Raw genomic sequence first — 19,626 nt, 5'->3', positions numbered from 1 at the left:
ATGCCTGCTAGGGTGAAGTCTCAGTTCATCCACTTCATTTGTAAACCTTCACCAGTCTGACTGCACTCTGTTTTCCAGTTTATCTACTGAAAACCTTCAAAACATGCCCATGGTTTAGACCAAGCAAGTCTATATCTATCATCCATTAAAAGCCACACTAATGTCCACTCCCAGTCACTGTTCACACTAATCTCACCCTTCAGCACAAACTCTATACTTTTGAAAATTCCCCATTTTAGGAGCTTAAGTCCTTCCGACTCCATAAGGTTTTTCCCCAAAGTCCTTTAACCCTGTTCTTTTTTCTTATTTAAATACACTGAATCAATGGTTCAGGACTACTATCACAGACTGAGTCTAGCTCCCCAGAGATTCTTAATGCTCTTTGGCTAACACTTCTGTTAGAAGTAGTTTATCCAACAAATGCTTACTAATTGTGTAAGTAACCCTACTTTAGTTTTACATATTTTAAGGTAAGTTGCCTAAGCCTGAAGAATGGATGTGACCTACGTTCATTCCCTGTTGCCTGGATTTAATCACATGTAGGTTTCAGAACATACCTAGTGGGGACGGTACACTGAAGAAATTCTACCATCTTCTGAGCATGTTGTTTTGAGGAATAATAGAAATCCAGACCATCTTTTAAAGAAAAAAGCCATATTAAAGTAATACTGCAAAATTTTCTTCTACTAATACGACTATATCACAAATTAAATTCATGTTAAATAATTAAATTATAATTTTCTTGCCATAGCACACTAGGAATGCCATATCACTTAAGACTAGTCTGACAAAAGGACAGATAAATCAGAAAAATGCAAACAAGATTCATAACTTAAACTTCAGACAAAATTCAAGGTCAAAGGAAAGAGAAAAATATTAAACAGAACAAAAAAGGGTATTTTATGTAATAAACAGACAATCTGCCACAAAAACAACAGAAATGCATCTAATAGCATAGTGTTGAGATACAGAAATCATAAACTACTAAAAAGAAAAAACTGACAAATGTTAACACATGCAATCATTGAGAGAGACTAGTATAAGACTAACAAAACCAAAACGATCAAAAAATGAAATGTGCTTGCCGAATCACTCAGTCATGTCCAACTCTTTGCAACCCCATGGTCTGTGGCCCACCAGGCTCCTCTGTCCATGGAGACTCTCCAGGCAAGAATACTGGGCTGCCATGCCCTCCTCCAAGGATCATCCCAACCCAGAGATCAAACTCAGGTCTCCCGCACTGCAGGCAGAATCTTTGCCATCTGAGCCACCACAGAAGCCCAAACTGACCCAAAACAGGAAGGGTACAAAGAACTTGAAGAACCAACTATCAAGGTTGATTTAACTGAGATTATAGAACGTGGTCCAAGAAAGAATACCTATTATTTTCAAAAAATTGATAGAATATTCATAAAATATTCACATACGAAGATTAAATTTTAAAACTTTCATGATTCAGAAGACATTATTATAAGTAGGCACCACATATCCTAACTTCAAAACATATTACAAAGTTACAGTCATCAAAACAGTGTGGTAAAGACAAAAAGGCAAGTCTACAGAATCAATCCACACATACACAGTCAATTGATCATGAACAAGTGTGCCAAGAATACACAGTGGGGAAAATGATAATACCTTCAACAAATGGCATTGAGGAAACTGGATATCCACATGCAAAGGAATGAACTGAACTCTTATCTTATATCATTAACAAAAATCTACTCAAAACATATTGAAAAGACTCAAACTAGGAACTGAAACTGTAGAACTTCTAGAAGAAAATATGGAAAAAGCTTCATGACATCAGTCTTAGAAATGATTTCATGGATGACACGAAAAGAAAAATAAACTGAGGCTACATCACACTAAAAAAGCTCACACACAGCAAAAGAAACAATCACCACATTAAAAGGGCAACCTGCTGCTGCTGCTAAGTCACTTCAGTCGTGTCCGACTGTGTGTGACCCAAGAGACGGCAGCCCTCCAGGATCCTCCATCCTTGGGATTGATTCTCCAGGCAAGAACACTGGAGTGGGCTACCATTTCCTTTTCCAATGCATGAAAGTGAAAAGTGAAAGTGAAGTTGCTCAGTTGTGTCCGACTCTTAGCGACCCCATGGACTGCAGCCTACCAGGCTCCTCCATCCATGGGATTTTCTAGGCAACAGTACTGAAGTGGGTCACCAGTGCCTACAGAATGGGAAAAAATATTTGCAAACCATGTATCTGAAAAGCAGTTAATCTCCAGAATCTATCAGGAATTCCTATGACTCATCAACAACAACAACAAAAAAAAAACCTGATAAGCCAATAAGAAATGGGAAAGGAATAAAACACTTCTCAAAAAAAGACGTACAAATGGCACAGATATACGTAAAAAGCTCAATGTTGCTAATCATCAAGGAAATGCAAATCAAAACCACAATGAGTTTACATTTCACTGCTTTCAGGATGGCTATTATCAAGGAAAAAATAAGATACATACTAGTGAGAATATGGAGATACTGGAACCCTTGTACACTACTACTAAGACAAATATAAAACAGTACAGTCACTATGGAAGACAGTGCAGACATTCTTCATAAACTTAAAATCAGAACTATCAAATGATACAGTAATCCTTCTTCTAGGTATTTATCCACAAGACGTGAAATCAAGATCTCCGATGTCTATTGAGGTATTATTCACTATAGCTAAGAAGATGGACATTTAGGTTGTTTCTACAACAGACGAATGGATAAACTGTGATATATACCTCCAATGGAATATTATTCAGCCTTAAAAAGGAAGGAAATTCTACAACATGCGACAATATGGATGAACGTTGAGAACATTGTGCTAAGTGAAATAAGCCAGTCACAGAAAAACAAATACTGCATGATTCCATTTATATGAGGTACCTAAAATAGTCAAAAGCACAAAGTAAGAGTGGAACTATGGTTGCCAGAGAGAAAGGAGAAATGAGGAGTGACTAGTTAATGGGCATAAAATTTCAATCAAACAAGATGATTCAGCTAGAGATCTGCTATATAACACTATACTTACCCAACTATAAGGTATTATACAGTATCACACTTAAAATTTTAAGAGGGTAGTTTTCATGTTGTGTTATCATATTTTTTTTAAAAAAAAAAGAAAGAACCCATTAAGAAAATGAAAATACAGCCCAGGAGAAAATATTAACAAATCTTATGTGAAAAGGGGCTTATATCTACCATGTATTCTAATAAATCTCACAACTTAAGACAAACAACACAATCAAAACTGGCAAAAATTTAAACTGCTGTTTTACCAAAAAAGATACAGAAATGATAATAAGGTCATGAAAAGACAATTAAGATTAATTAAGTCATTAGCGAAAAGCAAATTAAAACCACAATGAGATACCACTTCATCCCCTAGAATAGCTATTTATACAAAGAAACAATAGCAAGTGATGTCGAGATGTAGAAACTGGAACCCTCAAAGACTGTTGTCAGGAATATAAAATGGTACAGCCACTTTGAAAATGGCAGCTTCTTAAAAAGATAAATACAAATTTACCCTATGACTCAGCAATTCTATACCTAGGTAGGCATGCAAGAAAATAAAATAGCTTAATGTTTGCTGAGAAAAAAATGGAAAAATATAGCTTTAAGTACCAGCTACAGAGCCAATATGATACTAAGAAAATTCATTAACTTTAAATCTATATATTAGAAACTTAAAATAAGCTAAGCTTTCAATTAATTTAAATAAAAAATACTAAAGAAAGTAGAAGGGAAAAAATTGTTTAGCTATGTATGGTAATGCATGTTAAGTAGACATAGGGTGATCATTCAACAATATACATAAATATGCAATTAGTATCTTGTACACCTGAAATTAATATAATGTTTTATGTGAATTTTATAATTCTATTTCAATAAAAAAAGTTTAAGTAGAAGGAGTTAGTAATAAAAACAAAAATTAAGAAAAAAGTAATTTTTGATAAAACTAAAGCTAACTCTTTAGAAAAAACTACTATAATAGACAAAACTCTGGCAAATCTGATCTGAGTGGGAAGAGAGAGGAAGTGAAAGAAGATGAGAAAAGACAGACATTAGCAAAAATGAAGAAGATATAATGATGAGTTATGGATGAGATTTAAGACCACAATACACACACACACACACAGACACACACACCATGTTGAATTCTACACACACACACAGACACACGCACCATGTTGAATTCTATACACACACAGACACACACACCATGTTGAATTCTACACACACACATACACATACACCATGTTGAATTCTACACAAATACACACACACACACACCATGTTGAATTCTATGCCAAGTATGTGAAAAGCCAAATGACATGTATTTCCTTGGAAAATGCTATTAAAATTGATTCAAGAAGCAGTATAATACCTGAAAAAAATTAACATCCTAACTAAAGGATTTGAAAAGGTTTTCCTTCCTCCCTCTCCTCATACCAAACTGAATGGCTTAATGGACTGCTGCTGCTGCTAAGTCGTTTCAGTCGTGTCCGACTCTGTGCGACCCCATGGACTGCAGCCCACCAGGCTCCCCCGTCCCTGGGATTCTCGAGGCAAGAACACTCGAGTGATTTGCCATTTCCTTCTCCAATGCATTTAAGTGAAAAGTGAAAGTGAAGTTGCTCAGTCATGTCCAACTCTTCACGGACCCCATGGACTGCAGCCTACCAGGCTCCTCCACCCACGGGATTTTCCAAGCAAGAGTACTGGAGTGGGGTGCCATTGCCTTTTCCGGCTTAATGGGCTGGTACTTATTAAACTTAAAGATGTTGATTAACACCATGCAGAAAGATAAAAAACTCTGATTGTTTCTATATCACTAACATAACTACTAGCAAGATTAGAGAGAATAGTTTTAATATAATTACGTATGTAAATGAACCAAATACAAATCTCAACAAATATTCTATTTAGGGGTGAAACACAGACAGACAATAACCCCTGTTACATTACCACTCAACGCTATTCTCCACTCCTAGATACGGAGGGAAAAAGAAAGGGGAGAAAAAGAGGGAATAATACCGTAAGGGAAGAAATAAAACTATCACTGTATACAAATAATAATTTACCTAGTAAACCAATAGTATTATGTAAATGACACAAGAATATAAACCATTAGTGATATTAAGAAATTTCAGAAAGACCAACCTATAAAATCAAGAGCTTCCCAAAAATATTAGCAATGATGACTTAGAAAATGTAGTAAAAACCACCATGCCCAAAAAACCCACCATCCCCAATGACTAAAAGTACAGAATATCCTGGAAAAAAAAGTGAGAATCATTCAAAATTTTGATGAGGAAAACTATGTTAAAGAAATACAGAAAAGAACTGAAAAAAACATGATTATGCACCAGGTCACCTAGGGTCACACAGCGAAAGCATGGTGGGAAAGAGATTCAAATTCACAAAATCTGGTTCCACAATTAATGCTCTTACCATCAACCAAGTTTTACAAAAGAATTAACAAGAGGGTACATATTATGAAGTATAATTTACATATTGTGATAAAAGCAATGAGACAAAATAAACTAGAACTGTGGGATGTGTATAGAAGAATTTAGTATATACAAGAAAGGAGGTATTTTACATCAGTGAGTAAAGAAGAGACTACTTGGTAGGTAAGTATCGAGACAACGCAAGTCAACTTTTTGGGAAAAAGTCATACCAGGTAAGATTAAAGATCCAAAAGTAATACAAAAATCTACTTTTTAAAAATAATCTGAGTATAAAGATAGAAAGATTAAAGAAAGAAGATTCTATCCTATGTAAGATACAAAGTCATAAGCCATAGCTATAAGACTAAAATGGGAGTCCCTAGTAGCTATATGACTAAAACGGGCTTCCATAGTAACTCAGTTGGCAAGAATCCGCCTGCAATGCAGGAGACCCCAGTTGGATTCCTGGGTTGGGAAGATCTACTGGAAAAGGGATACACTACCCACTCCAGTATTCTTGGGCTTCCCTTGTGGCTCTCAGCTGGTAAAGAATCTACCTGCAATAAGGGAGACCCAGGTTCAATCCCTGAGTTGAAGGGATCGGAGAAGGGAATGGCTACCCACTCCAGTATTCTGGCCTAAAGAATTCCACGGACTGTAAAGTCACGGTCAAAAAGAGTCAGAAATGACTGAGTGACTTTTACATGTCTTCATATGACTAAAATATGAACAGCTTAGATAAGAGAAGACATGAGACAGTAAGTATCTGCTCTCTCAGCTCACACTCAAGGGCATGCTCTCCATGCTTCTCTCTGTATATAAATACACACATAATGAGATTGATATCCTCTATAACAGGAAATAAATAAGGAAAAATTAGATATATAAAGAATAATTTACATTAGACAAACAGCCAATACATATGAAAATGTTAACCCTCATTAGTAATCAAGGAAATGAAAATAAAAACAAGATACCATTACTTTCTTCATTAGAACAGCAAAAATTAGAAAGCCCAATACAATCTTATGCAGTACTGGCAAGTGTTTGGTAAAACAGAAATTCTCACAAGCGATGGGACTATAAACTGGTACTATTTTGGAAAACAATCTAGTTGCACATGTAAAAATTTAACATTTGCAAACTCTTGTCCAGTAATTTCAATTTCTGAACTCAGTCCCAAAGAAAAATTACTAGCTATGCACAAACATAAAGATGTTTGCTACAGTACTGCCTGTAGTAGCAAAAAACTGGAACATCTTGTAAGCCAATTAATAGGAAACAACTAAATAATTAAAAACACAATGATTAACAAATCACAACCACAGAGTTAAAAATAATGAAACAGGATTATATGCAATGACGTGGAAAGGTTTCTAAATACAGCAAGATGGCAAGTCACAGAATGTTACAGAACCATCTCAAATATGAGGAGAAACCAATGTTATCACAATTGATACACAGAATAAACACTGTAATATCCTGTTTTAAGGGGCTATATCTGGGAATAACAAGTGGATAAATGGGGCAGAAGTCCTTTATTCATAAAAGCTTGTTTTCTTTATAATTTTTGTAATTTTTAGAATTTTAAATTTAAAATTTTATGAAATTTTATAGTTATGATTTTTAAAACACAGTTACAAGCAAATTAACAAAACATTAATTTACATCAAACCAAGAACCAGTAGGAAAAAAACAGATTTAATTCTGGATGAAAAAAAGGATTGTTACACTTCCAGCATTTCTGGTTTTGAAAGTGACTGCAAAAGTATGTCTCAGAATGTATCCAAGTCTTTTGCTACAAAAAATTCGGTGAGGATACTTCTGCCATGGTGATGAACAATAATCAGAGTTTTCTGTTTCCTTTGCTAGCAGAGCATATTAGGATCCCAATTCCCAAGTTACTCAAAACAAAGTTACTCAGAACAAAAGTGCATTTTTGCCAGATGGCTAGCCACAAATAGTAGACACTGTGTTAAAGAGGTAGCAAAGTACTTTACCTACAATAAGTATTCAGTAAGCTACATTCCACAGATTTTGACTATTAACCTTATGTCTACTGGTAATGCACTCAAATCAGATACAAAGTTTAAAAGAGTTTCTCCAAGTGACAAAAGTGATATTCACCGCCCCCCCATTTAAGAGACCCCAAACCACACTTCTAAGTACTTTCTTCAACTTATGAATAACACATCAGTAAGTAAAAGAGGAACTTACACTTTTAAAATAAGTAGCACAAGAATTTGGTCATTCCTTCAAGAAAAGCTATCTCTAAACCCGTACTGTAACAACTAGGAAAACTATGCACATGTCCTACAACTAAAAACATTCACTTTTAGCAAAAGACTGAAGTATTTGCTAAAGAATACTTATATTTTATATTATTAAAGAAATATTCATCCATCATCTAGCATATGTAAGTATGCTACACTAATAAATAATAAGTGCTAAGAAAGAACACACTCTGAGGAGCCATTATGAAACTACGCAAATATTTTAAAATTCCATCTTTGAGAAATCTAACTATATCATTTGTATATCACTGTTTATTATTACTGAGTTTACCCTTCTGATTCAATGTATGCATCACAAATGCCACTAGGCATACGAAAAACAAAAATATTACAACTAACAGATCTCAAAAATAATTTCCTTTCAATAAGAACCTGAATTCTGCACAAAACAAGTTTTTGACAAATTTCTACCACTTTACATTCTGTTAATGCAGTTACTGGTTTACTCATTTGGTAGCCATTTAGTGTAAATATAAACTAAAATAGAAAAAAATTAAAATTTTTTATTTAAAAAACTAAATTAAAAAATTAATCACATTGCAAATATTCAACAGCTACTTATGGCTAGTGGCTACCATATTAGTTGGATAATGCAGAAAAAAAAATAAGATTTTTATTCTTCCTAACAGAAAGTTCTTTTGGACAGTCCTATTCTAGATATTATCAATAATGATAAAAGACTCCTTATTAAGATAGTTAAAATAAAATTTGAAATCATTTCAAATGCTTTAAATTTTAACTCACCATGAATCTCTTTGATACGAAGTGTATTCTGGTGCATCCCATACTTCAAAATCAACTGTTCCAGATAGTAGAAAGTTTTTTTGTGCAAAGTCTAAACATAAATGAGGCACTAGATTAACAGATGAAATACAAAAAAAAAAAAAAAAGGCACTTACAGACATAGTACACTATTTTTTTTTTAATTTTTATTGGAGCATAGTTGCTTCACAATGTTGCGTTAATTTCCACTGTACAGCAAAGTGAATCTACTATATGCATACATGATCCCTTTTTTTTTCCAGTTTCCTTTCCATGTAGGATAGCACAATAATTTTTAAAACAAAAACAATCTAAAAATTATCTAAAATGTGGCAGTGATCTGTTTCTAAAGGTGAATGTCCCGAAGACCTGGACTATCCTTGGTGCCTAAACTACTTGGAAAGAAGGGAAAGGAGAAGGCTTTACCCACTATTTATAATGGACAAAGGCAAAATACAGATGGAGGACTCACACATCATCTTTCTCTCATTACCTTTTGCCTGACTTGAACCACAGCCTTCCAGAAATCCTTAGCTTCCACTCTGTGGCAATCTCCACACATCTGGGGCTGAACAACATAATCCACCACAAACACTTGCTGAAGGATGGCACCATTCATCACCTGACAAAGAAAACAATCCACTCCTTCATTCTTTCCTTTATCAAAAGAAGATCCTTTAATATTTAACTTAAAATCTTTTTCTATGAATGCTTTGAGGACATTAGTAATAAATTACAATTAAAGTCGTTAAGTTATACTATTTCCAGAAACATATATAGGTTTAATTCATAAGATTTATTAGATTAACATATCAAATTTACCTTTCAGTTGAAGTGGTTTTAAGATATTCTCTGAAGATTTTTTATAGCTATATGTACATATATATGCATGTGTGTGTGTATAAAATTCATCCTTAGGAGACAAAACTGTCAAAGAGGTCATTCCTTAATTGTTCCCAAACTTAACCAATCATCAGAAATCACCTGGGAAGCTTTACAGATTCTGAGTCTTATATCCAGGTGAATCCAGTTTGAATGAGTCACTGTGAGACATAACCGTCAGCCAAGTGAGAAGCACTGCCTTAGCTCATGTTTTTACTTCAATCTTATTTCAAATAAAAATGACTTGGAGAAAGTTAACTTAGCCCACTAATCATGAACAAAGGCTGGTCTTACTAGTGACCTGATCATTTCTGCAGATGATCCAAAAGAAAACAAAGAATTAAAATTAAGAATGTTATTTGTTTCTCTTTAAGCTGTCAAGTCATAATTTACCAATAGCCCCATATTTTCACTACCTACACTTTAACCATGCCGAAAAAATTATGTATAGCTTACCTCTTTCTGAATAGTCAGTTTAACTTTAAGTCTCTTAGAATGAGGCTCAGTCCAAACAAAGCTTGCATCTACAAGCCGTACCTTCAATAAAACACAAACAAAAAGAAAGATAAGTTACCTTCTGAAGAGAAAAAAGATGAAAGAATAACTCAAAATAAAAAGATTTCAAGATGCTTATGCAATCCCGTGACTAATCTACCCAACATTACCAATTAAAAAAAAAAAAAAAGCCATCAGAGGTATGGCAACAAAAACAGCAAGTAAAGTGAAAATCTAATGACAATATTAAAGCAACTGGTATAATTCAAGCAAAAATTAAAAAGGAAAAAACTCCTTTCCCCTAAAAACAGTAGTTTTTCTAATTCAAAGTACACTTTTTAGGAGAAAACAAAGACCTGACGACTTCATCATCTACTAGAAATCTCATGAACAAAGGTTTCTACTTTCATTATTCTCTCTATAGTAAATCTGTGGCTTAAAAAATATATATGGACATTCATTCTTCAGAGGGAGTCTCATGCACTGAAGACTGAATCCACAATGGTAACACACTGCTAAATCAGCAGAGTCAGCAGAGGCCAAAAACAGTTTGCCCTATGTGAAAAACTCAATGCAGCTCATATGGCTAAAATGAGTGTTTTAAGAAAGGAGGTTGGAGAACAAAAAATAGAGGTTGTTTCATTAATCTGAGCAGGAGTTTAGGAAACCTGAACTGAGGGGCTGGAAATAATAGCAGCAGAAGGATCCAAGCCAAGAGATATTTGGGAGATAAAATCTATAGCATTTAATAACAAATAGATATGGGAAGATTTCAGAATGATAGTCAAGGATCCAGCTTGGACACCAAGGTAACACTATTTTTCTGACACAAAAAAGAGATTAAATGCAGAGGAATGTGCTATATTTGGTTTCAGACACTTAAGTTCAAGAGGATTTATCTGAGATATCCAAGTGAAGCTGTTCAGGAGATAGTGAGATATACACATTTGGTCTGGTGCTCTATGGAGAAATCTGAGTTATAGATAACAGGTTTGGGAGACTTCAGCAGGCAGATAATAATTTTATCAAGACCTGTCTGGTGAGAAGTAGATAAGCTAGTGTAGATACAGCAGTCCAGAGTAAAACCCTCCTCATATGACTGGCTCCCCTAAACCAAAGCCTAGTAGTCAGTCGACAAGTCACCAGGTACAAAGGGTGACAGAGAGCTGTTTATTCCCTCAGTCTCCATCTGCGGCAGTCCAAGGAAGCTCCATGGGCCTGTATAACACTGCCCTTTCCTCAGCCTCCAATCTCCATCTGTAGGAGTGGAGAGAAAAACACATCTACTTCACCACTCCCCAGCTCAGTCTCACCACACTATCTGTCCTCAGACAACCAGGACTAATCCAACTTACTGAGCCCTTTAACCTTCTTTACCATTACCTCAGCTACCTGGTCATCTCCCACACTCCAATCTCCATGTGTAACACATATGCCCTTTTCTGTCCCATCCAATACTCCTCCTCAAATCCTGAAAACCTTTTTGTTGTGGCCTCTGGAATTCAACATTCACTAACAACAAAACCTTCTAAATCCTGAATCTCTTTCCTAAACATTCCCTTCACCTTCTAGATCTCCTGATTATCTATATATATATATAACTCTCTCTCCCTACAGCTAATTAGGCTGCGATGGCACAGAAGCGGCGGCTATGGTTTTTCCAGTGGATGTGAGAGTTGGACTATAAAGAAAGCTGAGTGCCGAAGAATTGATGCTTTTGAACTGTGGTGTTGGAGAAGACTCTTGAGAGTCCCTTAGACTGCAAGGAGATCCAACCAGTCCATCCTAAAAGAGATCAGTCCTGGATGTTCATTGGAAGGACTGATGTTGAAGCTGAAACTCCAATATTTTGGCCACCGGATGTGAAGAGCTGACTCATTGGAAAAGACCCTGATGCTGGGAGAGATTGGGGGCAGGAGAAGAAGGGGACGACAGAGGATGAGATGGCTGGATGGCATCACCGACTCAATGGACATGGGTTTGGGTGGACTCCAGGAGTTGGTGATGGACAGGGAGGCCTGGCGTGCTGCAGTTCATGGGGTCGCAGGGAGTCAGACATGACTGAGTGACTGAACTGAAATGAGAAGTAATGACTGATTTTTTTTTTCATCTTCTCAAACTTTTATCATCAAAGGATCCCAGAATTCAGCCCTCAAATTTCTCCTTCTCTAAACTCCCTAGGAAATCTCATCCAATTTCATAGCTTTAAATACCATATACATCCCCAAATTCACTATCTCCAGTCTAGACCATGCCCTTGCTTATTCATCCAGCTCCCCACTAGTTCTGCTTCCATGTCTAAGGAACAGCTAAGTACCACCTGAGATGAGTTTTGATTTCTTCCACCTGACCTCCTCCTTTTGAAGTCTTTCCTACTTCACTAATAACCAACTTCCTCCTGGTTGCTCAAGAACCATAGAAGTCACCCTTGACTCTTTCAACTCATAAGCATACATCCAGCTTCATCAATAAAGCCTACTGACTACCTTCAACAACACAGCCAGAATCAATCCACTTCTCACTACCGCTACTACTGATTCAAATATCATTTCTCATGATTACTACAATCACTTCCTAAAGGGCCCCATCCGCCTCATATCTATTCTAAACATATGGAATTCTCCAGGCAAGAATATCGAAGTGGGTTGACATTCCCTTCTCCAGGGAATCTTCCCAACCCAGTGATCGAAGCCGGGTCACCTGCATTGCAGGCAGATTCTTTACCATCTAAGCCACCAAGGGAGCCCCACTCAGAGTAAAAACCAGTCCTCAAAAGGGCCCATAAGGCCTGACCTACTCAGACTTTCCATGTCTTCCCTAGTTCACCCCCAAGTACTTTGTCCTCCCAGTTCCACTCTAACCATACAGGTTTGCTCCTGTCCCTGGCCTCTACACTTGTTTTGCTACCCATAGTGCTCTTCTCTACACTGTGGCCTCCTCCCTTAATGTTTATTCTAGTATCACCTTCGGAGAAAGCAATGGAAACCCATTCCTGTACTCTTGCCTGGAAAATCCCATGGATGGAGGAGCCTTGTAGGCTGCAGTCCATGGGGTCACTAGCAGTCGGACACAACTGAACGACTTCACCTTCACGCACTGGAGAAGGAAATGGCAACCCACTCCAGTGTTCTTGCCTGGAGAATCCCAGGGACGGGGGAGCCTGATGGGCTGCCGTCTATGGGGTTGCACAGAGTCGAACACGACTGAAGCCACTTAGCAGCAGCAGCAGCAGCAGGATCACCTTATCGATGAGGTCTCCTCTAACCACTCTATTTTGAATTGCAACTCTTCCTGAGCAGTTTTTATCCTGTTCCTCAATTTTTCCTCCACAGAATTTATACCTTTTAACATACTTATTTATTTTGCTTACTGCCCATTCCATACCCTCCCCTTCAACCAAAATAAAAGGTCTCTAAGACAGAGATTTTTCCTCTCTCATTCACTGCCATATTTCTGACACCACAAGCAGACTGGCACAAGGTTAACAATAAACATCTGTGAAATGCTAATGAATTATTAATAAACATTTGATAAAAGCCTGAGGAATCAAAGCAAAAAACCAAGTTACACAAAAAACTGATTCTGGGGCGGGGGACAACTTGAGACAAATAGGGAACAGAAGGAAAGTATAAAAACAACAATTAAGCTTTCAGAAATATTCAATAGACTGAATCAAGAACATTAAAAATTCTAAACTTAAACTATTAGTTCTGAAAAAAATTCATACAAAAATTGGAAGATAAAAGAAACTGCCAGGAACACACGGAAAAAAAGGATTAAAGACAATACAAGGGCAAAAATGCATTTCACAAAGTTTTAAGCTAGTAGGGCCAACATTTGACAAATGAGAATTCCAGGGAGAAAGAAACAAGGAAAATAAAGAGAGAAACTTCAAAGAACTGTTACACGAAATTTTTTCAGAGGCTAAGAGAATCTGAAAGCCTTCAAACCAAAAGAGTCCATTTCAATTAAAAATATAGCTGGTGGACAAAATTAATAAAGTTAAGCACAAAGAAAACTGAAAGTGTTATGTAGAGAGACTAACTAGACTAACAAACCCTGTTTGGTTTTTGGAGATGTTTATGTACTGACTTTAAATAATAAGTACAGGTATCTTCCTTCCAGAGAGTAATGAACATTTTTTAAAAAACTGACAACCATAGTCCTAATATTATTACAGTCTCCAAAATTATGTTTAGTGATGGTCGTATATATATTTTTTTTCATAAAAGATTACTGCACAAAAGGGGTTCTCAAATAATCAACTAAAAAGTTTGATTCTATACTAAATCTTTTAAAGCAAAAGGACTTTCATTTCCATTAAAGAATATATACAGACTGGTTCCAAATAGGAAAAGGAGTACCTCAAGGCTGTATATTGTCACCCTGCTTATTTAACTTCTATGCAGAGTACATCATGAGAAACGCTGGGCTGGAAGAAGCACAAGCTGGACTCAAGATTGCCGGGAGAAATATCAATAACCTCAGATATGCAGATGACACCACCCTTATGGCAGAAAGTGAAGAGGAACTAAAAAGCCTCTTAATGAAAGTGAAAGAGGAGAGTGAAAAAGTTGGCTTAAAGCTCAACATTCAGAAAACTAAGATCATAGCATCTGGTCCCATCACTTCATGGGAAATAGATGGGGAAACAGTGGAAACAGTAGCTGACTTTATTTTTTTGTACTCCAAAATCACTGCAGATGGTGACTGCAGCCATGAAATTAAAAGACGCTTACTCCTTGGAAGGAAAGTTATGACCAACCTAGATAGCATATTCAAAAGCAGAGACATTACTTTGCCAACAAAGGTCCATCTAGTCAAGGCTATGGTTTTTCCAGTGGTCATGTATGGATATGAGAGTTGGACTCTGAAGAAAGCTGAGCACTGAAGAATTGATGCTTTTGAACTGTGGTGTTGGAGAAGACTCTTGAGAGTCCCTTGGACTGCAAGGAGATTCAACCAGTCCATTCTGAAGGAGATCAGCCCTGGGATTTCTTTGGAAGGAATGATGCTAAAGCTGAAACTTCAAACTTTGGCCACCTCATGTGAAGAGCTGACTCATTGGAAAAGACCCTGATGCTGGGAGGGATTGGGGGCAGGAGGAGAAGGGGACAACAAAGAATGAGATGGCTGGATGGTATCACAGACTCGATGGACATGAGTTTGGGTAGACTCCAGGAGTTGGTGATGGACAGGGAGGTCTGGTGTGCTGCGATTCATGGGGTCTCAAAGAGTCAGACACAACTGAGCGACTGAACTGAAAGATGAAAACAGCATGTGTAGTAGTGTGCTTATCAACAGCAGCATTTAACAGTTATTTTGTAAAATCTACTCATACAAAGATTATCTGAAAATGAGACATTAAATCACACCCATACCCACATACACCTACAAAAACTGATTTTAGCTATTTGACCTACCTTACTCAGAGGGGCTTTGATTTTTTTCAAACACAAAGCAAGAAGATCCCTGGATTCTAATGCACACTGTACCCAAGTTGCTGGTGGCTGGAAATACCTGGGAAAAAGGTACCATATTGAAACTCAGTATCTCTCAGCAAAAAAAAAAAAAAAATCACTTAAATATGAAGACACAACAATGATTATTAACTAGATATAATAATACTCAATGTTGATCTGAGGCACTTAACCCAAATATATTTTAATAGGTTCAGAAACTTTCAATTAGACCAGTAGTTTAGTTAAAAAGGTGAAATTATGAGTATTTGAGAAAGTCAATCTGTAATAACTTATTAAAAGGTCTTATTACTTCAAGCACCAATAAGAATTACAATGATAAAAAAATGCGAAGAATTTCCTGGTGCTATGTTCTGAAACATGGATAAAAATTCATCTCACAATAGCATTAAAATGGTTTATAGTGAACAAATAAAATGCTTAAGAACTGCTTATTTCTCACACGCACAAAAAATGTAAATTAGTACCTTATACTATGTATAAATAAGAGCTCAAGACTACTCACGTACTTCAAATCCCTTTTCAGGCTTCCCTGATGGCTCAGACACTACAGAGACTGCCTGCAATGCAGGAGACCCAGGTCTGATCCCTGGGTAGGGAAGATCCTTGGAGAAGGGAACGGCAACCCACTCCAGTATTCTTGCCTAGGAAATCCCTTGTACAGAGGAACATGGTGGGCTACTGGCCATGGGTTCACAAAGAGTCAGACATGACTGAGCGACTAACACACGAATCTTAATTTTAATTTTCAAATTGTAAATTGTAAAATTTAAAGTCTTATATAAAACGTGACTAAATTAAAATCTTTTATATATGTACTTGAAGTCTTATAGCCCAACCAGGCAAGGAGTTAGGGCAGTGCTTAGCATATAGTAAATGCTCAACAAATGTTTGTTAAATACATAATACTTCTAAATGTATTATGTGAATGCTTTGTTCATACTCCTTAAGTAAATGTTCTGATTTTCACTTTTAAAGGTTCACTGAAAAACCTTACTTACACAGGTCCCTTTGTCGTAAGCCAAATTTTTAGATTTAGAAAATGTTCATATGTCATCTATTAAAGCCCCTTCATTATGAGGAGGAAATTAAGGTGTTAGAGAGGTTAAATGGCCAAGTTTCAGAGACCTAGTTCATGAGGAATCTAGTGTTTTTCTCACTCCACATCGCTATAAAGAATAAAGAATATTACAGATTAAGATTACAAACTATAATCTCCCTGAAACAGAATACAAGTTTCCTATTTTTATATTTATGTACACGTTTTATGTATTTTTCTGGGGAAATGCAGCTTTTAAATTCTTAAAGGGATTCATGAACCCCTCCCTCCCAAAAAAGTTACTCACCACTAGAGTCCTAACCCACTTGGGAAGTCACAGACATACAATGTTATGGGTAGCTTCAATGGGCAGTTTTGTATTACTCAATAGCAGACTAGACATAAGCTATTTATGCAACAGCTAAGGAAAATAAAAAACATTAACGTAAGTTTGCCTTCAAATTTTTGACCATCCTAGACATGATATACTGAGCTTTTTCCCCATTAGCCATAGTCGTTTTAGTTACACAGAAACATTAACATAGGATTTTTAAACTACATTGCCAAATTACTTTTAAATATAAGGTGCTTTTTATCATATATGGCTTTGAATGATTGAAGGGAAAAACAAAAACTTCATGGCAATTCCAACAGTTATGTCTTTAAAATCTGCTCTCACGCCTGAAAACATTAACTTTTATGTTTTAATTATACATATCAAACCTTTTAATTCCTTAACAGAAAAAAAACAGATTCAATCCCTTTATACTAACTTCACCACATTAGCAGGGAAAACTAGAAAACTACATTACAAATTGCAAATTCTATAATCTCTAGCTTTGACACCATAAATAAAACTTAAATCTCAGTTACATGCACTTTAATATATGTATCTTAATCTCACTATATTCTAGTAGCTCTCTTATATATGAATTTCAACTTTAAGTAGGATAAAAAAGTATCACACTATACCTTTGGCATTGTTTGCAGAAAGATATAAAGACTTGTTTCGGAATGCCTTGGCTGATGTCTACTTTGCTCCGCAGACAAGCCACACAAATGTTAGCAGGATTTGGACTAATTGGGACACCACAATCGCAGCACAAGCTTAAATAAAGCATACATTTTTTCAAGTTACATTTCATAAATGTACTAGTTAATTTAAAAACTATCAAACAGGGATTAGCAGATACAAACTACTATATATAAAATAAACAAGGTCCCACTGTATAGCACAGGAAACTATAATCAATATCCTATAATACACCATAATGGAAAAGAATATGAAATATATATATACAACTGAATCACAGTTATATATATGAAACTAAATCACACTGCTGTACAGCAGAAACCAACACAACATTGAAAAATCAACTATACTTCAATAAAAAATAGTAATAAAATTAACAAACCAACCAAAGTCTTCAACTTAGGCCACAGTATCTCTGCCCTTTTTAAAAACCTGACTTTGAGCAATCTTCAAAGATGCACTAGATTTTTAAAAGCCTTAGATTATTGAGGAAAAAAATAAATATGGCCACAATTCCAAAAAGCCTCAAAATATGACTGATATACAAAAGGTTAAAAAAGAAGGTCTAGAGAATCTAAATAACCGCTAATAGTAATCATTAGACAGCTTTATAGTCCAAAGGCAAAAATTTTTTTAAAGCCTCAATATAGCACCGGGACTGCAAAAATGTAAAAAAGATGGAAGAGTATCAGTGTAACTGACGGCAGTGTCATAACCCTAGGTGTACTGGGAACAGAAAGTATTTAAAAATCATTGAGCTATCCAAAATAAAGAGTTCTATAATCACTAATGTCCACTGTGGTAGCCACCAGGCATATGTGACTACTGAGGATTTGAAATGTGGGTAATAGAAGAACTGAATACTTAGTTTTATTACATTTTAATTACTTGAAATTTAAAAAGCCACATATGGCCAAAGGTTGATGCCAATCTAGAAGAATGTACAGACACTATTTTAATACTTTTAAAACAGTATTTACCACAACAAACTTTCTAGCGAAAAACGACCTCGTTTTTTCCAGGAAACAAGGCTTTTCATTTTTTCCACTTAAGACAAATCCCCCTAAAAGAAAAGCTTTCCCCACAGTAAATTTTAAAGACTCATTTTAACGTTTTTAAATGTAATGGGGATAGAGGAAAAGGGACGCGACTCACATATGTCCAGGTGTGTGCTTGACGGGTTCCGTCATATACTCCATTTTTCTGTACACCTTGATTTCAAGGACAGAGAACAGTGAAATTTAGACATTTTTCTATTCACTCTTTTATACAAATCATCCTTCTGCCTCTTCTGTATAAGACAGCCAAGCCTCGTACAGCAGCAAATAAGAAAAACCCATCCCACCTGCAATCTCTGGAAGAAGTAATTCCCTTAATAACAGAAGGAAGTGACTAGAGGAGGATCTCATATGCAAGACCCTCGGAGCCATGAAACTGGGCGCTGACCTCAGGTGTCACTTGGGCGCCAACCCCGGCGAACTCAAAAAGGGGCCAGAAACGGCCGGGGCCGTTCCGGACACCACCAGCCGCAAACCCTGCTGCGGACGCGCCTAGAACCCACTGCAGAAGTCCGCGGGCGGTGTCACCAGGCCTGCAGGCCACCCACCCCGACCTGACCCCGCACCCCGCGGATAAGACCTCATGCAAGCTCCTGCCGGCGGCGCACACCCTGAGCCCAAGCGGCCCGAAGTCGGCCCACGACGAGGGAGTCCGTCCCGGTCTCGTTAGAGACCCCCGAGACTGCAGCGCGGGACTCGGCCACCAGAACTTACTTAACACCACTGGGCCTGACCCAAGCGTGCTCGAAATCTACAGCAAAACCAGCTTCAGTAGCCCGGAGAGTAGCCACCAGAGGTGACGCCGGTACAATGCCGATCACGCGAGAGAAGGGCTCGAAATCCCGCGAGTCGCGAGACGAGACTCACAGCTGCGGGTGGGGGCGGAGGAAGGGGAGGGCGCTGGGGAAAGTTGGGCGGAGCGGAGGCCGAACAGGCAGGATTGATTCAAGAGAGAAGATAGATAGGGGGCTCTCTCGTCCTATGGCTTCTGAGATTTAACAGACTTTACAACTCTTCTATTGGGTTATCATCCTTCCTTGGCCAGAACTCACTCGAAGCCACTCTTTAGATATCCCTATTGGGAACTTGCTTCTTGGTTAAATGATTATAT

General features: G+C 36.9%; 1 protein-coding gene across 1 annotated transcript in view; it reads right to left on the bottom strand.

Annotated features, from left to right (window-relative positions):
- The window catches only part of NMD3 (NMD3 ribosome export adaptor), a 34,470-nt gene extending 15,074 nt beyond the window's left edge, over nt 1-19,396 (bottom strand). The window contains exons 1-8 of the mRNA XM_040248060.1: nt 19,230-19,396; nt 18,613-18,668; nt 17,397-17,531; nt 15,329-15,425; nt 9,867-9,947; nt 9,022-9,150; nt 8,511-8,601; nt 558-636 (exon numbers count right to left, since the gene is read on the bottom strand). Coding sequence (XP_040103994.1) covers nt 558-636; nt 8,511-8,601; nt 9,022-9,150; nt 9,867-9,947; nt 15,329-15,425; nt 17,397-17,531; nt 18,613-18,656 — 656 coding nt within the window. The 5' untranslated portion in view covers nt 18,657-18,668; nt 19,230-19,396. The remainder of the gene's footprint in view (nt 1-557; nt 637-8,510; nt 8,602-9,021; nt 9,151-9,866; nt 9,948-15,328; nt 15,426-17,396; nt 17,532-18,612; nt 18,669-19,229) is intronic.
- Between the last annotated feature and the right edge of the window lie 230 nt (nt 19,397-19,626).

Source organism: Oryx dammah, unplaced genomic scaffold (assembly GCF_014754425.2).
Source record: "Oryx dammah isolate SB20612 unplaced genomic scaffold, SCBI_Odam_1.1 HiC_scaffold_2, whole genome shotgun sequence".
Lineage (NCBI taxonomy): Eukaryota > Metazoa > Chordata > Mammalia > Artiodactyla > Bovidae > Oryx > Oryx dammah.
Note: the sequence above shows the minus strand (reverse complement) of the source record. Positions and strands in the feature narration are given on the sequence as shown.